The sequence below is a fragment of the Cupressus sempervirens genome, chromosome 1 (assembly GCF_028749045.1).
Source record: "Cupressus sempervirens isolate cs-2001-9-10 chromosome 1, ASM2874904v1, whole genome shotgun sequence".
Taxonomy (NCBI): Eukaryota; Viridiplantae; Streptophyta; class Pinopsida; order Cupressales; family Cupressaceae; genus Cupressus; species Cupressus sempervirens.
This window is the reverse complement of record NC_143118.1, coordinates 469,978,458-470,003,814: the sequence shown is the minus strand read 5'-3', so window position 1 is coordinate 470,003,814 and position 25,357 is coordinate 469,978,458. Positions and strand designations below refer to the sequence as shown.

The 25,357-nt window shown below is 36.6% G+C and overlaps 1 protein-coding gene across 2 annotated transcripts; it reads right to left on the bottom strand.

Moving 5' to 3' along the window:
• Positions 1-5,436: 5,436 nt before the first annotated feature.
• On the bottom strand, positions 5,437-24,782 carry LOC149578326 (uncharacterized). 2 transcript variants are annotated; one of them, XM_089828271.1, is made up of 2 exons: positions 22,426-24,782; positions 5,437-6,284 (listed from the first exon to the last, which is right to left on the bottom strand). In XM_089828271.1, the coding sequence occupies exon 1, from the start codon at positions 24,697-24,699 to the stop codon at positions 22,765-22,767; it is 1,935 nt and encodes a 644-aa protein (XP_089684397.1). In that variant the 5' UTR covers positions 24,700-24,782; the 3' UTR covers positions 5,437-6,284; positions 22,426-22,764. The 2 variants fall into 2 exon arrangements, with proteins under 2 accessions (XP_089684397.1, XP_089684400.1); XM_089828274.1 differs by lacking the exon at positions 5,437-6,284 and having other exon boundaries at positions 22,240-24,146; positions 24,271-24,724.
• Positions 24,783-25,357: the final 575 nt, after the last annotated feature.

The window sequence follows — 25,357 nt, the reverse complement described above, 5'->3', positions numbered from 1 at the left end:
CTTTTTCCAATTAGAAAGGCCCTCCCTACCCAAAATAGACATGGAACACCTTGTCCAACCACTAAGCATCCTGGTATTTAATTCCACCACTTGACTTGACAATAAGTATATGAATTGGACAACATGAGCTATTGAATAGTTTCTTTAAAAGTAATAAAATTAACATATCAAATCTGATTTTGTTTTCTTGTTCTTGCAGAACTTTCTTCCACCTCTTCACCCTCTTTCTTGGCCAACCAGTCGAGTGAGTCCTAGGTGTCTAATCATAAAGGATATCAATTCATTTGCTGAAACTCAGCTAATAGAAAATAATATATATATTTCAATACTGGCACCATACTGTCCTTAAGACTCAAGAAACTTCAGAGGATATAACTCAAATCTAAAAGACCAACTAAAGCAAGAGGAAACCATAACAAGACATGTGTAATTGGTTCAAACTTAACATGATGAAATAACATTGGTGTGTTGATCGAATGTACTATTCGATAGACTAAAATTACATCAAGGCCGAGCATCATTATTGGAAATCCTTGAAACTATACTTTCGAATGCAATACATATACCAAAATAAGATTAGGAATACTGATCACATAACCTGATCAACGAAAGAAATGGATCTTGTTTAACTCCGAATGGCTAGCTCTTGAAGTCGACTTCTTAAATGTGGAATTCAGGTTCAAATGCCATACAAAAATCTAGAACAGAAGCTCGGTTCTACTTCCATATCAATCGTAGGGAAAAGGGAAGAATAAGAAGAGGAAACAGAAGTAAAAATCCAAAATCGGGGTGCTTGCTCACCCACACTCCTCTAAACATGAGATCATATGGAATTAATATAGAAGGCTTCAAGGAAGCAGCAGCTCTTGGCAGTGGTTATAAAAAAAGATAATTGGCTTCTTGGTTCACTGTTTTTAAAAGAAGACGCCAAGTGTATTCCTCATCTCTCATAGTGATTTATATTTATGAGGAAGAATTCGAAAAATTTTCTAAACAAAAGAATAATTTATAAATTTATACATGTATATATATTTGCACATATATATATTATATCGAGTAGTGGCATCATATTATAATTATTTGTCCAAGGTTATACCTACTAAGCTATGCATATCTAAATTAGTGTATTACTTGGAAGATTATTTTATCTTCATATCTTCTCAAGGTATGTGCATATTTAGGTATATGTATTTTAATAGATATGAGCTTGTATAAATTAATACTATGGTGGCACCATACTTTTATACCTATGTGCACATACATATATACGTACTAACTGAAGTGATGAGAATGCCAACATAAACCATTTAAAGATACGTATTTTGATTATGTTTAAATGTTTAATGTTTATTGATTGTCCGACTAGCTCATGCATGTCCAATGTGTGTATCCTATTATGCAGTCGCTAGGTCCTCAACCATGGTGATTCAATATTCATACCCATTTGCCCAATGATAGTGATACCCTTGTGCCCAATTCTTTTTTGACAATGCTTCTACCCCTTTAATGTGCTCCCTACAAGGAAATTCTCCACAGTTAAATCATATTACCATAATAAGTTATTAATCATAAATGATCATAACAGCCAACTGCCTTTTCAATTACCATGAATTCATGATAAATAACCAACTATCCACAATAGCTTTAAAATATCATCATAACGGTTACCTAGCATGCTATCTTCATATGAATTATAATGACTAACAACCTTAACATTTTCTGTGATTATAACAAATTTCAACTGTCAGCTGACTTCACATGAACTTCAACAGTTATATGAACATTTTAAATTGGGTCAAAAACTGGGATGTAACATTTAGAGAGTACTATCAAAAAGCCCCCTATTTCAATCTCCTCTCTGATCCTACCATGATTGATTATTGACCTTAGGGGATAAGGAATGGATATGGAAAATAGGTGCAAGTACCCTACTAGGTACACCACCCCAAGTGGATGTCCATGTGGCCTGCTATTTGGGCCAAGAGGGTGAATGTCCACTTTTGGGCTTAGTGTGGGATGGCTTCAAGTCAACCTATCATGCTTCTACCTCCAAACCCTAATGTTTTTGAATAGTAAGTAGTGATATAGATACTGAATATATATCAATTTAAGATTAATACATATTCTATAAGTCTAATAATTGACTGTGTATATATGCATATGTATCCTTGGTTATGGTTGTAGGATCAAAGTCTCTAGGTTCATATTGTTTAAAGAAGATATTTTACTTGGTAAAGATATAATACTAACCCTAACTCATTGCAATTGTGATTTTAGGGCAAATTTTAGGGTAAATTGGGAAGGGGACATTACTATTGGTATCAAAGCAATAATCCTGCCAGCCTATGGGATAAACCTACTTTTACCACAATCTAATTTGGGTCAACTATTCAGCCCTCTTCTTAAGTAGCTCAAAGACAAAATCAAGTCAGCGTTGCATTTCTATGTACTCCATGTGTATTTTATATGCATGTTCTTCCCATAAATGTCTTGTGTTTACTTCAGAACTAATGGACGTCAACATTTTTACTCCATAAGAAGATTTCTTGCATATTCTTTGTGCCTTACAAGTTTGATTTGTATGCTACATGCCTTATGTGTATGATCCATGCCCTACGTGTATTTATGCTTCAAGTCTTGCGTGTACACTATACACCTTATGTGCATTCTTGTGTTTTACTTCATATCTTATGTTGATGATTTATGTCTTGCATTACATGTACTCATGTGTATGATTAATGCATTATGTGTATACATGTAGATTACTTCATATCTTATGTTGATGATTCATCCACTACATTACATGTATTCATGCGTGTGGTTCATGCCTTATGTGTATCCCTATATTACGTGTATTCATATGTATGATTCATGCCTTAGGTGTATCCACATGCATGCTTCAAGTTTTGAGTGTTTATTTCACACCTATTGTGTGTCTGTGTATGTTTCTTGTATGTCTTGAATGTATGCTTCATATTCCACATGTATTTATATGTTTATTGTTGATGTGATTTTTGTTCCACTACAACATGAAGAATCAAATATCCAATGCTTTGAGATGAAACACCAATTACTTAATCCTCTCTTGATATAAGGTCAGCTGTTATGCTAAGCTTGCAAAGTAAGATCATAAAGTGACTTCAAGGTTCTTTTTTTCGTGGATACTCGATCAGTGAAATAATGTGATTGGTTGCTAATCACTTAGAGAACTTATGCTTTTCATTCAATGGATATCCCCTCTTGCACTTGTAAAGATTTAGCTTCACAATGTGCAACGAAAATGTAGTTTGACTTTCCAACTTCCACTTTAGCTTGAACTTAAAGTTCTACTTCTACTTCTAACTAAGAATGAAAAGAACCATGGATAAACTTGGACACTACTAGATGTAGCTTAATTAGCAACTCCACCCATCTAGTGCAAGTTTCTAAGGAACATTTGAATGGTTTTCAAATTGATATCCTCTCTCTAATCCCATCAAATGGAAGCAAACCAAAGATTGAATATCAATTGAAGTTGAGTGCTTTCAATCATTGGCCTACCACTCAAGGAATTCCTATCGTCAGCAAGAGGCTAGTGGCCTAGATTTGTCGAGTCAATCAGGTAAACATCCACAATTACTTTCATTCAACTAACTACTTCAACATAAAAGAAAATCTACTCCAAGTGAAAGATTGAGTAAACCATGCAACAATTCAAAGAAACATTAAGTAACTCACCATGAAGAACCAAAAATGAACCATTATTTAATCTGACAAGCATTATAGCAACAATTCAATCAAGACTCTCCCTTAGCTAGTCTACTAGCTTCTAACTCCACAACTACTAACTTTACAAATGAGAAGGCCTTGGCCTTTTTTTAGTTTCTCTGATACAATGAAGACTCAAGATTGATCCAAGATCAAGGGCCAAGATTTCACCCCATAAACCCTAATTAGGGTTTCCAAATATGCAACCAATCACCAATTCGTGGGCCAATAAGAAAATTACAATGATCTTTGCAACCAATGAGAAAACTAGACAATTGGCATGATTTGATTGACTATTCTTGAATTTGGAATTTTCTGATTCGAGTAGACAGCTCAATGTTACCTCATCACCTTTATCTTGTAAATCTATTTTAAAACACATGTTTTGAATCTTGGCTTGTAGAATACGTTTGTTAAAACTGCAAATAGTTTTGCTCGATTGGTAGAAAGTAATTTTTGATGAAGAAGATCTTAGTTCTCTATGCTTCTAACTTTGATCACCTCTTTTTGGCTCTTGAAGTTGAATGAGATGGTTCATGTTTTCAAATTGCTTCCATCTTCATGTCTTGTGTGTACACTACACGCCTTATGTGCATTCTTCTATATTACTTCATTTCTTATGTTGATGACTTGTGCCTCGTATTACATGTATTCATGTGTACGATTCATGCATTGTGTATATGTGTGGATTACTTCATGTCTTATGTTGATGGTTCATCCACTATATTACATGTATTCATGTGTGTGATTCATGTCTTATGTGGATTCATGTGTTTTACTTCATGTCTTATGTGGATGGTCCATGCCCTATATTAAGTGTATTCATGTGTACAATTCATGCCTTAGGTGAACTCACATGCATACTTCATGATTTGAGTGTTTGATTCGCACCCAATGTGTGTCCATGTATGCCTCTTATATGTCTTGAATGTATGCTTCATATTCCACATGTATTTATATGTTTATTGTTGATGTGAGTTTTGATCCACTGCAACATGCCTAATTAAATACCCAATGTTTCAAGATGAAACATCAACTACTAAATCCTCTCTTGATATACGGTTATCTGTCATGCTAAACTTACAAAGTAAGACCATGAAATGACTTCAAGGTTCTTTCTTTTGTACAAACTTTCTCAGTCAAATAATGTGATTTGCTAGTAATCACTTAGGAGACTTACGCTTTTCATTTAATGAATATCAACTTGCACTTTCTTAAGATTTAGCTTCACAATGTGCAATAAAAATGTTGTTTGATTTTCCAGCTTCCACTTTAACTTCAACTTAATGTTCTACTTCCACTTCTAACTAAAAATGCAAGGAACCATGGATGAACTTGGACTCTACTAAATGTAGCTCAATCAACAACTCCACCCATCTAGTGCAAGATTCTAAGGAACATTCAAATGGTTTTCAAATCAATATCCTCTCTCTAATCCCATCAAATGGATGCAAACCAAAAATTGATTATCCATTGAAGGTGAGTGTTTTTAATCATTGGCTTACCACAGAAGGCACTCCTACCATCAGCAAGAGGCTAGTGGACCAGATTTGTCAAGTCAATCAAGCAAATATGCACAATTACTTTCATTCAACTAACTATTTCAACATATAAGAAAAAACTACTTCAAGTTAAAGATTGAGGAAACCATGCAATACTTCAAAGTGGCATTAAGTAATTCACCATGAAGAACCGAAAACTAACTATCATTACTTTGACAAACATTATAGAAATAATTTGATCAAGTCTCTCCCTTAGCTAGCCTATTCTAATACACTCCTAGCTCTCTAGCTTCTAACTCCATCACTACTAACTTTACAAATGAGAAGGCCTTGGCCTTTTATAGTTTCTTTGATACAATGAAGACCCAAGATTGATCCAACATCAAGGACCAAGATTTCACCCTACAAACCCTTATTAGGATTGCCAAATTTGAAACCAATCACCAATTCATAAGCCTATAAGAAAATTACAAATGATTTTTACAACCAATGACAAAATTGGACTCTTCACATGATTTGATTGACTGTGCTTGAATTTGTAATTTTCTGATTGGCAGACAGCTCAATGCCACCTCATCACCTTTATCGTGTAAATCTATTTAAGAGTGTGTTTTTAATCTTGCCTGGTAGAATGTATTTGTTAAAACTACAAATATTTCTTGCTTAATTGTTACAAAGAAGCTTTTGATCAAGTAGATCTTGATTCTGAATCTTTCTAACTTTAATTACGTCTTTTTGGCTCTTGAAGTTGAATGAGATGTAAATTTTCTCATGGCTTGTGACTTGAATTCACCTTCCAATAGCTGGTCTTGAATCTTGCATCTTAAATTTGTAGACTTGATTGCATTTATGAACTTGATGTGATTGCTCTTGATGTCCTCATGTGATTGGAATTGTCCCTTTTAGTCTTGATTTAAATCTGCACTTTAGTGTCCTTGATGTTGGATTTTCCCTCGCTTGCAAACCCCAAGCTTGAATTTGATGCCTCCACTTGAAGTGTCCATGCCCCAGCCCCTCCCTTATTTGGTTTATCACCTTGTGAAAACAAAGGAAAGAGCATTAATTTGTAGAATTGACAAGCAAGAAAGAGGAAATCTGAAAGCCAATACAATAATTAAGACTTTCTCAAAATGTAAATTTAGATTTCACCCAACTTACTCCAGATTTTGCCATGTAATTGTTGTGAGGTTTTCACACCATCGCCCCAAATTTTGGGGACCCCCTCTTTTTTTAATCGCCTCGGCAATAGTTTTTTGAAGTTGTCCAAAAGTTTTTTTTTTGAGTTTTGAAAATTTTGAGCCTTGGACACCTTCAAGCCAATGGGAGAGACCTAGCTTATTTTCACCCGGTTTTTTTATCTTGATTTTTCAGAGCCATCAATTCTATCCTTAGGCCGAACAAATTTCAAAGTTAATTCCAACTTGGCACGATAAAATTGTAAATTTTGTACTTAGACGATTTGTTTGAAAATTTGGATATAATTGTATAAATTTGGATAATTTTCAAAAAGTAAATTTTTTGTTAAATTTGGTCTTTTGGAAAATCTTAAAACTTCGGTGAATGAAAATTTCTTTTGTGAAGATAAAATCAAATTGCAAATTCGATTTTAGACTTTAGAGAAATAATTTTATTTGTGTTAAAATGCTAAAATTGCTTAGCAAAATGATTTGGAATATTAGCCCCAATATCATCGTGTGGGAGTTGTGGAAGGAAAGGAATTGTCGCATTTTCCGGGATAAAGAAATGAGTGTGGATAGGTTGCTTGTTAATTTAGAAGCTTCCATAGTGGAAGTGCTAAATTCTCATCTTAGGAAATCTTTCAAAGAAGAGGGTTCTTTCTCCTTGTGGGATGGACAAATGAAAAAGAACTGGTCCAACTTCATTAACCGACCCTTGGTTTACAAATCAAGTGATAAGGAGGCTAGGGCTAACCACAAGTGGGCTCCCCCCCCCGTGCGGATGGTACAAACTGAATTTTGATGGTGCTGCTAGAGGAAATCCAGGGGTGGCTAGTATTGGCTACATAGTCAATGATGATTCTGGCAAGTGGATAGCTAAACTAGCCTCGCCTTTATCTCCTACTTCTAATAACATGGCAGAATTAGAAGCTCTAGACAGAGGTTTACAACTCTGCAACAATCTAGGTTTATCTAAGGTTATTATTGAGGGAGATTCTCAGATCATGCTAAACGCGGTTAGGAAGCAAGAGACTCCTAATTGGATCCTAAATTGAAAACTTAAGGAAGTTCTTGTACGGATAGATCTTTTCAAAGATATACAAATTGGTCATATATTTCGAGAGGGCAATCAAAAAGCGGATAGGCTAGCTAATAAAGGCGCTAACGGTGAATCGATACTAATTTATAATAATCAATGAGTTTTCTAAAGACTCATAAAGTAGTTGCATTTGACAAATTCATAGTAACCATTGGAGGGATTGATACTTAGGAGTTTAAGGTTTAGATTAGCTGGATTAAAGAGTTATTTTTATTATTATTATGGTAAGTCTATCTCTCTCCCATATTATTTGGTATCCTCTACAAATATTGGCAAAGGTTTCCCATCTGTCATCATACTTGAGTATAGTATCCATTAGATATTTGAGTGATCCTAAGTGTGGCGACTGTAGTGGGATTCCTTGTGATATAAGTTGTATCATTAATACACACCTTTATGTAGATTAGTACTTTTAACTAGTGATATCCAACAAGCTGAGTGTCAACACTAGTTTCCATGATTGTTTTTAAAAAACCTGTAGAAATGGCATTCATAGCTAGTTAAGTCTACGTACTCCAAGTTGGAGCATTTACAGCTGGAGACGTGTTGGGGGCTTAATTGCAGAAATAGCTCTAGAGGTGTGTCATTTGCAGTTCCCTAGCTGAGTAATCTCCCTATACAGATGGAGTCGAACATCCATGTGTTTCATAAGATAGAGAACAGAACCATGGCATTCCTGGGAAAGGTCAAACCAGAGAGGTGGAGTCGTCTCCTAAAATCAGTGGATGATCTAACCCGATTCGCCGTGAGTAGAGCTATAGGAGAAGAGGTTTTTTATTACAAAGCCACTTGGAGGACCAATAGTAGCATTATTGGTTCGTTTATTGGCGTTATGGTGAGGGCTAAGATAGAGCATGAGGACATTGTTAAACTGCGCTCTGATATCTTCAATCTTGTCTGGCAGAAAGGGTTAGCTAAGGCGGTGTATAGTATTGTCCGGGGTTTGCAGGATAGTTTATTTCAATTTGTTCCCCTATGGAATATAGGTATGAGTTGCTTGGAAGTTTGAACAATTCCTTCCTCTAGGGCTCAATTTTTTCAAAATTTAAATTTAAATTAGGTAAGACACAGCTTTTCGATTTAGATATGTTTGTATTGTAGTATAATGGTGGTATGGGTTTTGTGGTAGCTTCTCCGAAAGTTACCAAAGACAGTCATATCTAATCTTTTAAAATAATAGTCATATCGATATAGTCTCCTGGTGTGCTTTTGGGTAATCCTTTTTCGTGATTTGGATCAGATCGGTTTATAGAAATGATTGTTCATTGCTCTAGCAACGCTCTTTGTTGTTTATATTAGACTTAGTTTGAAGCTTTTCTCTAGTTTTTTCTTATACAATGGTATGTTTGGCTCAAATGTATGCTTTGATTTTAGAGATTTAATGTTAATTTTACCTTGGATAGGGTTATTTGGACTGTTATGGTTTCATAGACTATTTCTGTAATCAAGGATACTTAAGGAAGTAGCTTAGTTTATGTTCTCTGCAGCGCGATCAGGTTTAACTGTATGAACGTGCTCCCTATGGTAAAAGGTTAAACATAGTTCCCGCTTTAAGACTACAAGGAATAACATTTTGAAGGGATAATTAGTAGATTTACTGTGTTCTAATTAGATCCGAGAATGTATTCAGCATTTTATAGGCAATATTAATAATGGATGTATATATTTTTTCTTCATGGTTTAGAATAATGGTAACTCAAACCCTTTGGTTGATTTTACGATATTAGGTTTAAAGTAGATCTCATTGAAATCTTGATTAGTTCTGGTTTTAGAGGATTGATCTTGAGTGATAGTTTGGTCTAGGAGATTTTTAGGATGACAATTTTAATGAGATAAATTAGCTTTGATTTAGTGATTTTTATTTTCTGACAAGGGACTATCTAACGTGGTAAGTGTTTTAAGATGCATTTGAATAGTATGTTAGACAGGTACATTTTGGACTCAGGATCTGAAGTTGATACGCCAAACCGAGTATTGGCAATGATTTACATTTTCAAGGATATGCATATGGCATGCCCATATAAATTTGTATTTAAATTTGTGTTATAATCTCTAGACTGGGGTATGCCCCTTTGAACGTGTAATAATATAGGACGAATGTCCCGGGCAAGACTGGAGATTTTCTTTTCCGTTCTTTCCTACCAGTGCCCGTTTGAATGGAGAAACGCTATGTACTCTAATCTTTTGATTTAATAAAATACTCAAGGCCTTGGCCGTTTATCGATTTTTTATTTTTTATTTTTTAAATTGCTTAACAAAATCGATTTGAATTAAAATTGCAAAAAAATTGGCTTTAATAGATTACAATTGCCTTGAAAACTTTTAGCCTTTAATGAAATTAGTAATTTAATATTGAAAAATGGCTTTTGGCTAGCCAAAATCCAATTTTAATGACGTATTAATTACTAAATTGTCATTAAGTGGAAACATTTGGCATCTCCAAGGCATTATTTATTTTCTTTTTGCAATTTTGGTCCAATTGGCAATTTAAAAAGTTAATTTTCATCATGGCAAAATTAATTTTGGTTAAGTATTTAATTATGGGCCATAATTTTGCATTAATTATTTGTTTTTCTTTCTCCTAGGGTCCAAGTCGGCCAGCTAGGGAGGGTTTGTGGAGTTGGCTATAAGAGGAGACTCATTCCTCTTCTTTCCTCACTTCTCATCTTCTCCTCCTTGCTTTTGGGCGATTTTTATTTGAGGGCAGATTTCTCCATTTTTGGGTGAATTTCTTCTTGGAGCAACTCTCCATTGTTGGGCGATTTTCCTTGCAAGTGCAGATTTTTCTCCATTTTTGGCGATTTTGTCTTGAGGGCAGATTTCTCTTCCATTGGCAATTTATTCCTTGGGCAGATTTGGCCCTTGCTTTTGGGCGACTTTTGGTTGAAAGGCAGATTTTTCATCATGTTGGCAATTTTTTGCAAATTCTAATTTTTGCAAGGAGCTACAATTTTTGCCCTATGTTGGGCGATTTATTTGGTGGTGAATTGCATGGTAAAATTCTGATTTGAAAGGGATTTGAAGTTCTTGAGGTCTGATCCTAAATTCCGAAAAGTCACTATCCGGCTATTGGTTAAGGTGAATTTTAATCATTTAGAGTTGAAATGGGTCTTTAAACTGACATCCTTCTTTTGTTCTAGTCTAAGGATTGCTTCCCTTGGTTCTGATAGCCTTCTAGTCCGCCACTCTACCATCATGTAATAGGGCGACGAGATGGAGGATGTTAGTGCAAGTAAGAATCCCAAGCGGACAAACACTAAGAAAGACAAAGAGGATATGATGCCCAAAATACCTTTCTTCTCAAAAATGAAGCGAATAACCAACACCAATATCGGTATTGTAGACATGATATGGATGAAGGGTAGACTAAAGGAAGGACAATTCCCCTTGGCAAAGAAATACATAATGAGATTGCATGGCACAGCCCAAGCGTCGACACTTCCATTTCAACCATAATGAGCGACATTGGGATGGCACTTGATATTGAGGATATCAAAGAAGAGAATATCAATGAGACAAATTTTGGATCGAGGTTGGATGAGTTAGGAAAGGTTGCTATCAAGAAAAAGCATTTGGGCACCCTTTCCTCTATCAATGCTTTTATTGGATTTGGAAGGGATCAGAACACACCCATTCACCCTCCACCACCATCGCTTTCCCATCAACATCATCATTGGCAGGCACATACCCTCCATCATCACCATCATAAACATTATCTGCCACCTACATATTTCACAAACCGAACCACCATCTCTATCGCCCCACCAAAAGTCCAAGTCATCCTCAACAATTTGCATAAGGCCACCTACATGATTACCAGCGAATCACATCGATAAAATTGAGCGAGTATCCACAAGAGTAAGGAACATTGGAGTTATTCTCATATGCTATGAGCAATAACTTTTCAAGAGAGGAATTGTATGTTTGATACTCCGTATCAGATATTCAATTACTAATATGTTATGTAAGTGATACAAAACTCGCATCAACATTATCTGGCGCTAGAAGGAGGGCTGATCAAATTTGTTTTTAAGAAAATTGGAGCATTGGTGAGGCACATGCCCTCCATCGTCGCACATCAACATTATCTGGCGCTAGGAGGGCTGAATGATTTTCATTCTTGGATCAACTTGGAAATTCAAAGTAGAGATTGACGAGGAATGAGCTTTCAAAGTCAAATTTGAGATGAGAGATCTCTTTTAAAGTGAAAAGTCAAAAAATTCAAAAAAATCAAAAAATTCAAAAATGAAAGAAGAAAGGTTTCTCAATGGATAGGCGAGTCGACATTCTTCCCATTTGGTTTGAGTTGAACAAAAGGTTACCTCCATTGAATTTGTCTCAACTTGCAGCATCAGGGAAGTGCAGGATACATGGCACTACAGATCATGAGGAGTTGGATTGTTTGGTGTTTCTCTTGAAAGTGGACTTGGCATTAAGAGGAAAATTTTCTTTTTCACAAATACATGAGCCTGCGGTCTTTGTCAATTCAGAGGAAGATTTTTTTGTTTTCAAAGAAGATATCAATAGGGAACCAAAAAACATATGTGGAAGAAGCTATTGATGCAGCATACACGGTTACTCACATTCAGAGTCTACTTGCCCATCTTGCCACAACACCATTGACTTGGTCAAGTTTCAATTGGGTTGGTATGAGGAAATATCAGTGGGAGGTGGTAAACATTTCTTTCAGCTTTCAAGTTGGACACTAGAAAATGAAGAGGGTGTGATACATCAAGATGATATGGTTCATTCTAATGTTCAAGATAACCGAGTGGATGAACCTTCACACATTATAACACGAGGTGGAGAAGTTGACGAGAAAATCAAGGAAACAATTGAATTTATCCAAGAGAGAGAAAAATGGTAGGTGAAAGTCAACAAATGAAGACATGCAAAGAACTACAAATGGAACATCAAAAGGTGGACAAAGAGGAAATCTTTGGTGAGCCTTCATGCATGATTCAAGGGGTGACCCTTGAGGATGGATTGCAAGAAGTTTCAAAAATCCTTGAAGAGGAAGATAATCAAGTGGGCGAGTTGAACAGTGAAATACAAGATATCACAAGAGAGTTCAAATATGAGAAAAATATTGATAAACCAATACAAGGCGCTATCTCCACGATATTCTTTGGGGGGATGCTTGAAGATCCTATAGAAAAAATAAAAAAGGAGTCATTGCCCAAAGCCTTTCAAGGTGATCAAGTTGTTGCAAGTGGCGTGATTCATCGTCAACTTCGACCTCCGAAAATTTTGCCACTTGAAATGGAAGTTGATGGGCATTTCACAAAGACGTATGATGGTTCTCCTATCAATCTTGAAGGTGCCATGATTGGTGAGAGTGTCTATAAAGAATTGCAAGTTGTTCCTAAAGAGAGTTCAAACGGAAATTACATGCTAGATGATGTAGCTCCTATTGGTGAGGATATGCAAGGATTGTTGAGTGGTGATCAAGTTGCTCCCATGAAAAGGGAAAACAAAGAACAATTTGGGTTGATGCTACAATTAGATATTGTGTCCGAGCAACTTGGAGAGGTGTTTGATGAGGAAAATATCAAACATCCTCGATTTCCAAGGATACACTTGAGGAGATTCACAAGGATTCGCGGCTCGCTGTCCGCAGAGAAAAGCCCCTAAAGACGATATTTCATGAGCTTGATTCCAAGATTGATCCTGCCCGGACTACCATTGAGTTCAACGTTGATGCTATTGGGATGGTTCACCACCAACTTCGACCTCCTAAGGCCGTGGAAAATTTTCAGGTTCCATTTGAATTTGAGTCGTGCCAAATTGTTTCTTTCTTTCTTCTTAAAGATGAAAGGTTTGAAAGTTTTTATTTTGATTATGGAAATTCTAGAGAAACAACTTTTATTTGGATTAATCATGGACCCTATGAGTTGCCTCAATTGTTGATCTTGCATGATAATTTTCTAGAGTTTGAGTTTGGGGTGAACAAATTTTTTTCAGAGTACAAGGACGAGTTTGCGAGATTGAGAACTATCACCCAGACCTTGTTACTTTTGAACATCCTCAAAAACCATGTTAGATCCATTGTATATATTAGATTAGTTAGTGTTGTCCCTTTAGAGCCTTGTACATAGTTAGGGTAGGTTTGTCTTGGACCATTTGGTTCAGAAGAGTAGTTTGGTTTCCTTTCAGTTGGGTAGATTTAGTTTCCTTTCAGTTAGGTAGGGAAGTTTCCCTTTCAATTGGTTAGAGTAGATTTCTTTCAGTTGTTTAGTTTAAGTTTGTGAGGGAGCTTAAATTTGATTTGTATCAAGTCATTTGAATTGAAATCTTTTAGCTTCCCTTATTTAGAGAGCGTTTTGGTTTTGGGTCTTTGCAGGTGCAAAGTGGGGTCCATGTTAGCACTCATTGGCCAGGTGTGCAGATTTTACATTTTTGGTGACAAAACAGAGTCTATCTTGTTCATTTCTTGAATACATTTGGCAAGGTTCAGAGGTTAAAGGATGTGCTTAATCGTTAGTCTATGGTAGGACTTGTACTAAATTTGGGTTAGACTCGATAGAGGTTCCTAAGTTATCTCTAGCATGGTTACAACATTCTACTCACATTTAATTGCTCTAAGTTCTTGATGTTTTGAAATGAAGTTGGACTTGGTAAAAATCATACACCTGCTTCAGCGCCACTGTGGTCTTCCAAACCCTCCGCAAGCTTCATTGCTTGCAAACCAAAAAAAAGATTGAAAAGAAGAAAAAAGAAAGGAAATATCCTGAGAAAAGAGAAAAGGCAGTATCAAAGTGAAAATAAAGATGAAATTTGGTTCAAGGGTGTGCAATCATCTCTACCGGTGCTATAAAAATAATCACTAAAGGTAGAACCATGATTGTGGTGCCACAGCGATAACTCTGTCGGGGCTATGGACGCCTGATTGGGAACGGGGCTCTATCCAGGTTGCTTTTGAAGTAAGGATATTATAATAAGCTAAGTTTGATGGATCTAAGAGATTATCAAGTTCTTGTCAAGCGGAAATAAATCAATTGCACACACGTAGGTAACTTATGGTTGGGGTGCTTAGGATCAACTTGAGAGTTCTTTCCTTTGATTGAGTGCTTGTCCTTAAGTAGGTTTTCAGATAGGCCATCCTAAGATTTTTGTTCTAAGTTACTTATTTCTTGAAATGTTCATGAACATTTCTTTGGGTTGATGCTAGATGTTGTGAGGTTTTCACATAATCGCCCCAAATTTTGGGGACCCCGTTTTTTTTAATCGCCTCGGCAATAGTTTTTTGAAGTTATCCAAAAGTTTTTTTTTTGAGTTTTGAAAATTTTGAGCCTTGGAGACCTTCAGGCCAGTGGGAGAGACTTAGCTTATTTTCACCCGATTTTTTTAACTTGATTTTCCAGAGCCATCAATTCTATCTTTAGGTTGAACAAATTTCAAAGTTAATTCCAACTTGGTAGGATAAAATTGTAAATTTTGTACTTAGACGATTTGTTTGAAAATTTGGATATAATTGTATAAATTTGGATAATTTTCAAAAAGTGAAATTTTTGTTAAATTTGGTCTTTTGGAAAATCTTAAATTTTTGGTGAATGAAATTTTCTTTTGTGAAGATGAAATCAAATTGCAAAATTGATTTTAGACTTTAGAGAAATAATTTTATTTGTGTTAAAATGTTAAAATTGCTTAACAAAATCGATTTGAATTAAAATTGCAAAAAAATTGGCTTTAATAGATTACAATTGACTTGAAAACTTTTAGCTTTTAATGAAATTAGTAATTTAATATTGAAAAATGGCTTTTGGCTAGCCAAAATCCAATTTTAATGACGTATTAATTACTAAATCATCATTAAGTGGAAACATTTAGCATCTCCAAGGCATTATTTATTTTCTTTTTGCAACTTTGGTCCAATTGGCAATTTAAAAAGTTAATTTTCATCATGGCAAAATTAATTTTGGTTAAGTATTTAATTATGGGCCATAATTTTGCATTAATTATTTGTTTTTCTTTCTCCCAGGGTCCAAGTCAGCCAGCTAGGGAGGGTTTGTGGAGTTGGCTATAAGAGGAGACTCCTTCCTCTTCTTTCCTCACTTCTCATCTTCTCCTCCTTGCTTTTGGGCGATTTTTATTTGAGGGCAGATTTCTCCATTTTTGGGTGAATTTCTTCTTGGAGCAGCTCTCCATTGTTGGGAGATTTTCCTTGCAAGTGCAGATTTTTCTCCATTTTTGGTGATTTTGTCTTGAGGACAGATTTCTCTTCCATTGGCGATTTATTCCTAGGGCAAATTTGGCCCTTGCTTTTTGGGCGAGTTTTGGTTGAAAGGCAGATTTTTCACAGTGTTGGCAATTTTTTGCAAATTCTGATTTTTGCAAGTAGCTGCGATTTTTGCCCTAGGTTAGGCGATTTATTTGGTGGTGAATTGCATGGTAAAATTCTGATTTGGAAGGGGTTTGAAGTTCTTGAAGTCTGATCCTAAATTCCAAAAAGTCACTGTCCAACTATCGGTTAAGGTGGATTTTAACCATTTAGAGTTGAAAAGAGTCCTTAAGCTGACATCCTTCTTTCATTCTAGTCTAAGGATTGTTTCCCTTAGTTCTGCTAGCCTTCTGGTCCACCACTCTACCATCCCGCAATAGGGCAACGAGATGGAGGATGTTAGTGCAAGTAAGAATCCCAAGCAGACAAACACTAAGAAAGACAAAGAGGATGTGATACCCAAAACATCTTTCTTCCCAAAAATGAAGCAAATAACCAACACCAATATCACTACAGTAGACATGATACAGATGAAGGACAGACTAAAGGAAGGACAATTCCCCTTGGCAAAGAAATACATAATGAGATTGCACGGCACAGCCCAAATGTCGACACTTCCATTTCAACCATAATGAGCGACATTGGGATGGCACTTGATTTTGAGGATATCAAAGAAGAGAATATCAATGAGACAGATTTTGGATCGAGGTTGGATGAGTTAGGAAAGGTTGTTATCAAGAAAAAACATTTGGGCACCCTTTCTTCTCTCAATGCTTTTATTGGATTTACGAAAGAATATGAGAAGGACCGTGAAAAGATACTACAAGCAGCAAGCAGCATGGTGAAGTCAGTGGAACTAAGGGCGAAGCACGCACCTTGTCCTCCTATGGAAGAAGTTAACGAAAGGCTAGTTAAGTTCATTGCCTTAGCTAAAAAAATGAAAGAAAGCGGAAGATTTCTATTAGAAGATCATTTGATGTAAACCCAAGTGGCAATTTCTCTTTCTTCTAGAATAGGACAAGTGTCTACTTCTGATTGGCCACTATTTTGGTGCCTTCTCATTGGTTGCCACTTTTAGACTTTTTTCATTGGTCCATTGACAAGGTGGCGGCTTCTCATTGGCCAATAGCGTGGCAACCCTAATTAGGGTTTTTTAATTCCAATTTGGATAGTTGATCTTGTTCTGATCTCCACCGTCTATTGTATTTTTGGCCCCTATATAAGGCCATTTGCTCTCATGTGTAAAGGGTTGGAGAAATTGTTGCTAAGATAATACCAAAATTGCTCTCTTTTTCATTGTTGTGACTTGCATGGTGATTAAGAACATTGGGTGTTATTGCATGTTTTCTACTTCCACATAGTTAGATTTCCTCTCAAGTTGTTAAAGTTGATTGCATTTGAAGTTGTTTAAGTGAGGTTAAAGTAGATGGATAGTTGTATGGTAGCATTAGTAGCTGTTTGATAGGGATCAATACTAGACCACTAGCATCCTAGCGGCTGGTTGAGAAGCTTTGTGTGGCAAACTAGTTTACTTTCCTTTGAATCCTTGCATCTATGGAGGTGGGGCCGCTGGTTAGCCTTCGTTAGATTCGATCCCCGTCCATTTGCCAACCTTCCATTCCTAGGAGTAGGAGTAGAATAGTGAGTAGCTGGGTAGTCGAAGTTTAGAGAAGGAAGTTAGAAAAGTAAGTCAAGTATCAGAACACACCCATTCACCCTCCACCACCATCGCTTTCCCATCAACATCATCATTGGCAGGCACATCCACCATCATCAACATTATCTGCCACCTGCATATTTCACAAACCGAACCACCAACTCTATCACCCCACCAAAAGTCCAAGTCATCCTCAACAATTTGCATAAGGCTGCCTACGTTACCAGCGAATCACATCGATAAAATTGAGCGAGTATCCACAAGAGTAAGAAACATTGGAGTTATTCTCATATCCTCTAAGCAATAACTTTTCAAGAGAGGAATTGTATGTTTGATACTCCGTATCAGATATTCAATTACTAATATGTTATGTAAGTGATACAAAACTCACATTAACAGTAATCCCATTAAAAAATCTGAAAAGAAAATGCATTTCAACATAACATGCCCAGATTTGTCGACTTCCTTACTCTCCTTTATTCCTGATTCTGGTGAAATGATTTTGTTATTACAATCTGACATAATGTCCCATGAAATCTGGATCTTTCAATGGATGTTGGGCTGCAATGTCATTAAGTTTTGATTATTAATTTGTTTCTGAAATAAGCAAAAACAGGTTTTGAAGGGACTAGAAACCCTGATAATTAATTTATTACCTTCAGCACCTTGAAGCAATTTAAAGCCTGACTAAATGACCAGTTCACTACCCTTTGGTATCAAATTCACTGGTAGATAAGGGGGAGTTAGCTGCCAAGTGGAGATGATCGCTGTCTGATTTTAAAGGGAAATCGCTGCTGAATATGATGAAATTTTGCTGCTAACAGGGATGTAATTCACAGCTGATCCTCTCCTAATTCATTGTGCAGAGAAGAGACAATTATTTTTGGCTTGATGTTGAGATGAAAGATTGGGAGTCCTTATTTATAGGCGCTCTAGGGTGAATGGGAACTAATCTCAAGAGAACCAACCTGTGTGTTTTGAACAATATTTAATTTGTTTTAAAATCTTTGATTTTTCCAAATCAGGGCCGACCTGTCTAAGTTCAAAAGATGGGCAGAGATCATTAGAATTTTGTCATAAAATGCCCAGGAGACTTGGCAATGCCTTAAAAACACAACTTAGAATCAACCCCCCTCCCTCGCTAATCTGATCTGTAAAGAAAATTCAGTTTGCCTCCATAACTGTGGAATGAATAAGCAATTAGGAACAGAATTTGGCATGATTTAGGAGGTCAGAAACTGCAAACGTTTCCGTAATTAATGCCCAAGAAGGGTCCACTTCCGACCCTTCTTGGCCAATCTTATCAAATTGTCTGAAATCTGACCTTGCTCTGATTACTTCATTCAGATTTGAGCTCAAATTTAGCTCATTCCCCTTGTGAGTCGACTTACTTCATGTTTTGCACAAGGTCCATAGTGCAGAAATAGCTAACTATTGGGCAAAAAATGCTCAAGGAGGGTCAGATTCCAATCCTTCTTGGGTAAGACTTTCAAATCAAACTCCAATCTGCCCACATTATTCCTATTGATCAGACTTTTCACTCTAAACCTCACCCACTTCCCTTCAATTTGATCCATGCCTCAATTATGCTAAAACTAGGGGGGCAGAAATTCAATGATTTTGAGCATTAATATCCAGAAAGGGTCAGGTTCTGACATGTTTTGGGCACTTCCAGCCATTAGCAAAAAGTTTGAAGTCCACAAACTCAACAATGTTTCACTCCTTCAAGTGACCTTTCCACCAAATTTGCTAAGTTTTCATGATTCTAATCTGCCATCAACGAATTTGAATAAGAGTGGAAGGCCAGAAATCTCAGAATTTTGGGCAAAAAATTCCCAAAAAGAGTCAGATCCGACTTGTTTTGGGCAATCACAGTTTAAACCTTAGTCATTTCTACCACAAGTTCCATTCTTTTAATCATTTTTCCATCGAATTTGGTTAGGTTTCTAACAGAGGGAAAAATTCAGCTCAGCTTGAGCAAAATGCCCAAAGAGGATTGGATCCCGACCCTACTTAGGCATTTCAGCCAAACTCCAAAAAAATGTAAGTGTTGAACCTTCTAAATTGCCCTCCTTTCTCATTATTTCACTCAAATTGGCAAGTTCTAAACTATGTTACCCCAGGTTAGGGGATGGGCATGGGAAACGGGTTTCAAGGATTTTTTTTTCTCGAAGTACGGGATGACAGTGGGAACAATTATATAAAAAATAAAGAAAGTTCAAAATATATAGGAAAATTTAAAATATTCATATAAAAAAATGGATAAAACATGCTTATATGAATTATAGAACCTTAAACATATAATGTTTGTGTTAAATAACTTAGCTTTAGAGTTCACATGAGAGTGGAAATCAAACAAATTATCAAAACTGAACATAAATTTTATGGGACAGCCAAGGGAAAGGTTTCCGGAAGTTTACGAGTTCTTGGGACGTCTCAAAATCGGGGACAGGTCAAATTGTGTCGGAAACACATCCCCAAGTAACATTGGTTTTGAACAAAGTTTATTGGCATCGATAGGTTTTGCCCAAAAGGGAGGGGCGGAATTTGGGCAATGTTGGGCATTAATGCCTAGAAAGGATTGGATTTTGACCCATCTTGGGCATTTCTTCCAAAAACTCAGTCACTTCAAAACTTAGTCATTTTCCAGCTTAGGAGGTGGGAGGATTTATACAAATATATCAGTTAAGTTGAATGTAAATTAAACTGAAGTTATATTTGTATAAATACTTCAGGATGTTTGAGATAGGTTTCAGTTTCATAGGAGTTACAATAAAGATTTTAGATTTTGGGGATTTGTTAAAAACAATGCACTTAGGCTAGAATTCAGGATTCAGCATGCCTTCAGCAATGTTCTTTTTATTTTTGCTTTATTTTTTACTTTCTAAGGTCAAATTGAAGCCAAAACAAGGATTGTCTGAAGGTTTTATCTCATTTCATCCCAAATCCCTTGGTTTCAACTCCATCCCCTTGACTAGCTTAGCCCAACTTTGGCACGTACCCATGATAGTCTTGACTCCCCTATAGACCAAAATTGCTCAAAATCACTTCCTCCACTTGGACACTTGAAACTGTTGCCAACTAAAACCATCTAAGATCATGACTACTGCTGCTAAAGCAAAATGAGGGGATCTTCATTTGCAATGGGATGATGGTGTGAAAACCGCACAACATTCACCTCATCTGTCATTTTCTCAACATGATTAGTTCATGTGTTTAGGTGTCTTCCTAATGTACACCTTATGTCTTAAACATTCTTATAACATTTATAAAAATATTGATTATATATTATACTTAGGAAACATTTAAATGTAATCTTTTGTAGCTATCAAAATTTTAAAAAACAATTATCACAGCCAGGAGAAGCATGTACAGAACGAGATATCAGAAAATCACAAAAAAGCTCAGCAGAAAATTTACCTATCAAACTGAATGGAATCAACCTCTGGTACAGAAACACTCAAATATATCCCACAAAAAATAACATCAAACAAATTCAATGTTGTAACTGATAATTTGCAAGGTTTATTTATAAGTTTAAAGCTTAGTTACTGGATGCATGCACCCTGGCCCCGCATCCAGATGCAGATACATTTGGGTACGAATCCAGGTCCGCGGTGTGCACAAATGCTCACAGGGAGAGTGTTTTCTTCCTATGGGTGGTTGAACTAGGTAGAACTTTTCTGTCACTGATATACATAAATAAAAAATTGGTTTAAACTAGTTCTGTACCTTGTAATGAATATATATACTCATTCGGTCATACCTATACAAGACCCTGAAGTAAAGTCAAATCTTAGCAATGTTACTGGAAAAGATGCTATTAAAATTGGTTTTTCATGTTAGGTCAGCTGCGTACGTCATTAAGAACAAATTCAACCCCATCTGCAAACCCTTCATGCACTCCAAATTCCTTGTTTTTAGTTAGTGGGGTGTATGAGTTATTATATGAAATAACATTGCTAATAGTAGTCTTTTTGTCCATCTTTGCTCCTTTTTCCATATGGTTCAGAAAAAACATGCTAAATGATTTGTGATTATGTAATTCTTTGTACTAGCATGAATCTGGATATTTAAGTATATTTTAATGTTTAATTAAGATAAATACTTTTGCAATTTTATAGATTACTTTTAAGGATCGGTTCAATGCTGTGGGCTTCCTGTCACATAGCTCGTAAACCTCAAAATACTAATTAATAAGCAAATCCGGCACAATCTTCAAATTAGAGATTTAAATATCTCAGGTGTAGCTAGAAGATTTCAAAGGCATTTGAATTTCAAATGCACAGAGGGAACAACATGCAGCAGAGTACAGATTCTGCTAGACCATTTAGATCGTGATGAGATGCCCATTTTTCTTTTAGTTTGTCTTATTTTAACCATTGTTTACTGAGAACCAAAAAGAAGAAGAGCCTAGATTTCTCGATCTTAGTAGAATCACGGATATCAATCTATTTGCAGAATTATTTTGTTCTTATTCTACATCTGTTGGCACATTTTGCAGATAGAATCAACTTAGTTTGTTTTGCCTGGATTTCAGAATCCCTTCACTTCGAAGATTGAATATTCAATTGTTTGTGATCAGAGCTAGCTAATTTAGATCATTCCTCATATTCATTTTGGCTCAAATTTTGAGAGTCGTTAATGGGCCCCAGCCCAATGAATGAATGCGAGCAACATAAATCTCATCGTCATTGTCTATCTGTTGAATTATTTAGTTGTCATGGATTTATTTTGCATACAAAAGGGTAGAACGGTTAAATCTCACAGGATAACAATATTGCTAAATTGACTAATGAAGTCAACACTGCTTGACATAGAAAACAAGCCAGAAGTTTCAACAAAAATACCATGTAGTCATAGAGATTTATGTTCCATGTTCTTTTTGGTGCATGATGCACAGATTGGAAGTTACCAATATCCTAAAATGAGGCCCAATTTAGTAAAATAGGCGACAATTAAGAACCAACCCAGGCTCCACGATGAATATAATCAATTCAACGAACATCTTTAGCACTTACCTTGTTAAGATGAATAAGTCTACATAGAAGCCCAAATTTCTGAAATGTTGTGATGAATCACTGATAAAAGAGAAGAGGCGCCTATAGAGGGATGTGGGCCTAACAACTATAAAAATGGATCCTCCTGCATGTCTCATTGGCGCTCGGTATTTATACATAGAGTTGACACTTGGTGTCCTTCAGAAGATATGACGTGATGATTTAATAATAGATCTCTTGTCAAGTTTATATGACATTCCATATTAATTAAATTGGCGTACCATTGCACAATCTTTCAATGAAAGTGTTAGTTTATAGCATGCCACAAATGGCCTAAGAATCACCGAATTCTTGAGGAGTTCATTTTAATCGTGATGGACTTCGACAGTAGAAGCCCTTTGCTTCCAGTTCATTCATAAGCTCCACTGCTTGATGAAATCTCCCCTCCCTCAAGAGCCTCTTTACCAGCACATAATAAGTCTTACTATCTGGAATACAATTCCTGGCAAGCATACGATATGTGATATTTAGAGCAGCCCTGAGGTTACCATCCTTGACGAAGAAAAATATGATAATGTAAGTATAATCATCAGGTATGTATCCCTTGCTAGTGAGCTCATTGAAAAGCTCAATAGCTGCTTCTGCTCGTCCCTCTTTGTCCATTGCCCGAAGCACACTATTACACGTAAATATATCTGGACCGCAGCCTATCACAGCCATTTCATAGAGAAGCTTTCTTGCCTCTTGCGACCTCGCCATAATGCACAAACCTAAAATCACAGTATTATATGTAACAGCGTCAGGCTGAATGCCTTCTCCTATTATTATTTCAAGCAGGTATGTTGCCTTTTCTTGGTCCCTTGCTATGTATAACCCACTAATCACTGCATTGAAAAACACGTTACTTGGGTAAGGCTCATTTCCACGCATCTCCTCCAAAAGTTTAAAAGCCTCCACAATTCTTCCCTGCTTATAAAACCCATCAATTGCTATAATAAACATCTCTGGATGGAGCCCACTTCCTCGCAAATCCTTCAAAAGCTTAACAACATCCTCCATTCTTCCCTGGTTGCAAAACCCATTGACTAGTTTAGTGATAAACACCGTATCTGGGAAGCACCCATTACTACGCATCTCCTCCAAAAATTTAAAAGCCTCCTCCATTCTTCCCTGCTCGCAGAAGCCCATGATGAGTGCAGTAAAAGTCACAGTATTTGGGTAAAGCCCATTTCCACGCATCTCCTCTAGAAGTTTAGTAGCTTCCTCCATTCTTCCCTTTTTGCAGAAACCACTGATTATTGGATAGAAAGTCACAGCAGTTGGGTAAAGCCCACTTTCACGCATCTCCTCCAGAAGTTTAATAGCATCCTCCATTCTTCCCTGCTTGCAGAATCCATTGATTAATAGAGTGAAAGTCGCCGTATTTGGGTAAAGCCCACTTGGACGCATTTTCTCTAGAAGTTTAAGAGCTTCATCCATCTTGCTCCTGTCGCAGAATCCCTTGATCAGCGTATTATGATTCACAATATTAGGAGTGCACCCATTTGATTCCATTTTCTTCCATAAATCAAAGGCGTCCTCCATCCTATCCGTCTCAATAAACCGAGCCATGATAGTATTATATGTAACTGCACTGGGGGCCAAACCAAAGTCGGAAGACATATGTTGCAACAAACTCAATGCGGAAGCCATGTTGCCAGCTTTACATTGGGCCTTGATCAATATAGTGAAGGTTTTCACATCTGGTTGAACCCCAGAAGACATCATTTGTGAATATAGCGATTCCACAATCATAAACTCGTTTTCATCAACAAGAAAATTCAGCAAAATGTTGTAAATTTTGGTCGTAGGTGGGAGTCGTGTTACCTCCATTTGGTTAAGGACTCCAAGGGCTTCGTCGACCATGTGCACTTTGACGTAGCTCATAATAATTTGGCAGAAGGTTTCCTCTCTGGGCTCACTTATTAAGCTTAAAACACCTCGCATCTGATCCAAATGCCCCGCAAATCCCAGACGATGAATGAACAATTCGCAGATGGAAGGGTGGGGAGTGTACCCGTTTTGGGTGATTGCCCCTTGAAGGACTGCGAAGGCCTTCAGACAGTCCCTTTCTTTGTTGAGGATATGCAATAGCTCTTTAGAGATGGTGTGATTTGAATGTGAGGAAGTCGATGGTGAGCGCTTCAGATTACATGTGCAAGAGGAGTAAACTTTCCAGGATTTCCAATGGGAAGAATAAGGCGCGAGATGTGGTGCAGACGTCGAAAACCTAAATGGATGGATTGCAGAAGCCATATTGCACTTGCACACGCTGGGGAATAGCTTTCCCACCTTCCAATCGCTGGATATTCTTTCCCACCTTCCAATCGCTGGATATTCTTTACTAGTATACATTTTTATTAAAAAATCAAGACATGATATTACTAATGGTGTAATATTTATTGTGTTTATCCTCCTTAGCAAAGAGGGAATGTTGATGTCTGGTAGCTTCATTCAGATAAACTTATATAGAATTATATATGAGTTATAATTTTTAAACATGTTTATCATATATGAGATATTAATTTAGTCATACCTTTTTATTGCTGGATATTGTTTTTGATTAGATAAATAGGTTTTATAGGGAACCTGAAACCCAAAAGTTAATACAAAAAAAGGCTGATAATAAGCGTGAAAGCCCAGTCAAAAAAGTTTAAGTTCATAGGCTGATAATAAGCATTAAGCCCAGCCAAAGGAAAGATCTATGAGAAAAGACCAGAAAAAAAAGACAAGCAAAGCCACGGCCTAAAGCCAGAACAAAAAGCCAAAAGACAACGATAAACAAAAGAACAAGCAAGAGTTATTCCTCGTTCTTTCATTCCAGATCTTGCATAACTTGAGCAGCCTCAAAGGCCAGTTGATTCTCCTTCGCTTCCATCTGTTGCGCCCTTTGGTTCCCCTGGTCCTGATCAGG

Bases quoted from the DNA above. Each gene is read 5' to 3' on its own strand.
- LOC149578326 (XM_089828271.1), bottom strand. From the start codon at position 24,699: ATGGCTTCTGCAATCCATCCATTTAGGTTTTCGACGTCTGCACCACAT.